Raw genomic sequence first — 2,902 nt, forward strand, 5'->3', positions numbered from 1 at the left:
GGAGCCCAGGGCTGGGCTAGCAGGGGCTGTGGGTTGGGATTGAGGGGCACCGGCAGGGCTGGGGTGTGGGGAACCCAGGGCTGGGCTAGCAGGGGGCGGTGGATCAGGGTTGAGGGGCACCAGCAGAGCTAGGGAGGCAGGGAAGCTGACCCGGAACCCCCCACTTGCAGCTGACTGCCCCAACAAGCCCCCTGCCCCCCGCTGCAGCCAGGCGGGGGAGGGCTGCAGAGCTGGGGCCAGAGGCGGGGGAGAACTCACCCCTTGGACGCCAGGCGGGAAGACGTACTGGATGATGATGGTGCCGTATTTCTCGTAGCCGGGGAGCAGCAGGCCCGAGTCCTTGGACACCAGCATGCGCCCGTTCTCGGGCTGGTTGCCCACCAGCTGCCCGTAGAAGCGCCCGCACATGGGGCAGGCCCGCTTGACCTGCAGAGCCCGCGTGATGCAGTCCTCGCAGAAGGAGTGCCGGCACTTCTCCAGCGTCTTTACGTTCTGGATCTCGCCCAGGCAGATGGGGCACTGGGTCTCCTGCTCCTCCTCCCGCGAGCCGCCCGCCGCCCCCCCCAGCCCCCCACCTCCTCCTGTGCCCCCCCCCCCCGCCCCCCTGGGCTGCCGACCCCGGGAGACCACGCCAGCCCCGTGCGGGCGCAGCTCGCCCCCGGGTTTGTCCAGCAGGGCCATGCACCCCACCAGCTCGCTCTGCCGCTGCGCCTTCTTCAGCTCCTTCTCCATCTCCTTGAGCAGGGCCTTGAGGGCTTTGCGGGCCAGGTAGAGGCCGTTGCCGGCCCCGGGGGCCGGTGTGGAGAGCTGCAGCACGTAGATCTCGGAGGTCTCCCCGTCGATCAGAATGCTCAGCTTGGTCTCCTCCTTCAGTTTGACCAGCTTGGAGGGGGCCTCTTTGGTCAGGAAGTCCCAGACGGGCTTAGAGACCGTGAGCTTATTTTTAGTGGCGCCCCCGCATGCCGCCATCCTGGATAAAACAAATGACACTGAAGAGAAAAGAACAGTCATCAAAGCCGCCGGCATCGCCTCCCGGGTGGGCTAGAGACAGACAGACAGACAGACAGACACGGACACCGCCCCACCCCCTTCCCCAGCCCCAGCCGGGATTTGAACCTTCGGCTCCAGGAAGCATCGGGAGGGGCGGATCCCCTCCGGGACCCGGCCGTCCCCTCAGCCCCGGTGTTCTGCAGGGGAGGGCAGCCTGGGCGACCGTCATTGTCCCCTCTGGCCTTTAAATCTCTACCCTCAGGTTCCACGCTCCTGGGGGTGTCTCTCCTGGGGTCTATTCCCCGATCGCTGTGTGAGTTGGGGTGAGTTAGCTCCCGTCCATCTCAGTGGTGGCAGGTGGGTTGTACCCCACGGCGAACAACTCCCCCCCGCCAGTTCAAATGAAACCCCCCCCCCCCCCCCCACGGCTGATAAGTCGCCCATCACAAACATGACAGTCACGAGACAATCATTTAATAAATATCATTGCAATTAAAATAAAACACAGGTGTGGGGTGGGGGAGAAATGCTTGTTTGGGGGCTTAACAAATGGGGGGGTTAACAAACAGGGGGGCATGATTGCTGCGAAAACCCCGCTTTGTAAGGCCCAAGGCTGCGTTCCCCCCCACACACCTTGGATTATGAAACAGCAGAGTAATGAATGGGAAGTCCTGGGGGAGGGATAAGGAGGCTGGGGATGGGGTTGTCCATGGGAGAGGGAAGTGGGGGTCTGGCGGGACCCTAAGACACAAATCCGTCCCCCCTGTTAAACTCGCCCTCCAGCAGCGCGAATGGGGGTGCATCCGCGCCCCAAGAATCGCCCCTGCAGGGGCCTCAGACGGTGAAGTGGGGTCAGGCCCTGCCCCCCCACATGGGGCAGATCAGGGGTGTGGTCAAAGGGCCCTGCACTTTGGGTAGCCTCTGCGCCCCAGGGGGAGCAGAGCTGAAGTTAGGTGTAATTGACACCTCAGGCCAGGCCCAGAATACGGGGAGCACAGAGAGGTGCAACCCGCCCTGCAGGATGGGGGGCCTTGGGATCGAGCCCCACAAACTGAGCCTCAGCCCTGGACACTAGGAGCAGGTGGCTCCCGAGCCCCCTGGCCCATTTGGGGAGACACCCCCCCACACACACACTTATCCTTCCCCCCACCCCAGTAAGTGCCAGGAATAACACTCCCCCTATTTACCCCACTGAACCCTGTGCCCCGGGGCTATGGCTCCAGCAAGGGGGCTGGGGCCCTATACCCCACGGGGCAGACAACGGCACCACGCAGGTGCCAGCCTGGATCGAAGGGGGGCACCGGGGTGCGGACGGGGAGGAGGCCTCTCTCCCTTCCCCCGACACTGGGGGTCACCCAAGGTCATGGCTCCCCCCCTCCCCCAGCAACCTCAGCAGGATTCAGACCAACCCTCACCTTGGGGTGGCATGAGGGGGCGGAGGGTGCCCCAAGGAGCTTTTGCCCCAGTCGGTCCCTGGGTTGGGGTGTCTCAGGAGGGGGGGGCTATATTGGGGCCTGTCTGGGGGAGCCCCTCTGGGGCCTGACCAGATGTGGGGGGAGGGACCAGGAGAGCAGGGCTGGGGGAGCCCCAAAGTGGGGCTGAGATGGGGGGGTGGCGAGGGGGGGGGGGGAGAGCTCCACAGAATAGGCCCAAACCCCAAGTCCTGGCTCCCAGCGCCCCCTGCTCTAACCCACTGGATCCCCATTCCCTGCCCGGTTCAGGGATAGACGAACCCAGGCATCCGGGCTCCCAAACATGCCCCCACCCCACAGCAGCTGTAATCCAGACCCACCCCCACCGGGGCCAGCATGAGCAGACCCACAGCAGGGAGAGACCAGACCCCCGCAGGACAGCCCCACACCTGGATGTGGGGGGGGGGCTCACTGAGACCCCCCCCCCCGCAATCAATGCA

General features: G+C 65.0%; 1 protein-coding gene across 1 annotated transcript in view; it reads right to left on the minus strand.

Annotated features, from left to right (window-relative positions):
* Positions 1-53: 53 nt before the first annotated feature.
* DTX3 (deltex E3 ubiquitin ligase 3) overlaps positions 54-2,902 on the minus strand; it is a gene marked incomplete at its 3' end in the record, with an annotated part of 8,144 nt that continues 5,295 nt past the window's right edge. Inside the window, exon 4 of the mRNA XM_034757786.1 lies at positions 54-989. Coding sequence (XP_034613677.1) covers positions 54-989 — 936 coding nt within the window. The remainder of the gene's footprint in view (positions 990-2,902) is intronic.

Source organism: Trachemys scripta, unplaced genomic scaffold (genome assembly GCF_013100865.1).
Source record: "Trachemys scripta elegans isolate TJP31775 unplaced genomic scaffold, CAS_Tse_1.0 scaffold_42, whole genome shotgun sequence".
Classification (NCBI taxonomy): domain Eukaryota; kingdom Metazoa; phylum Chordata; order Testudines; family Emydidae; genus Trachemys; species Trachemys scripta.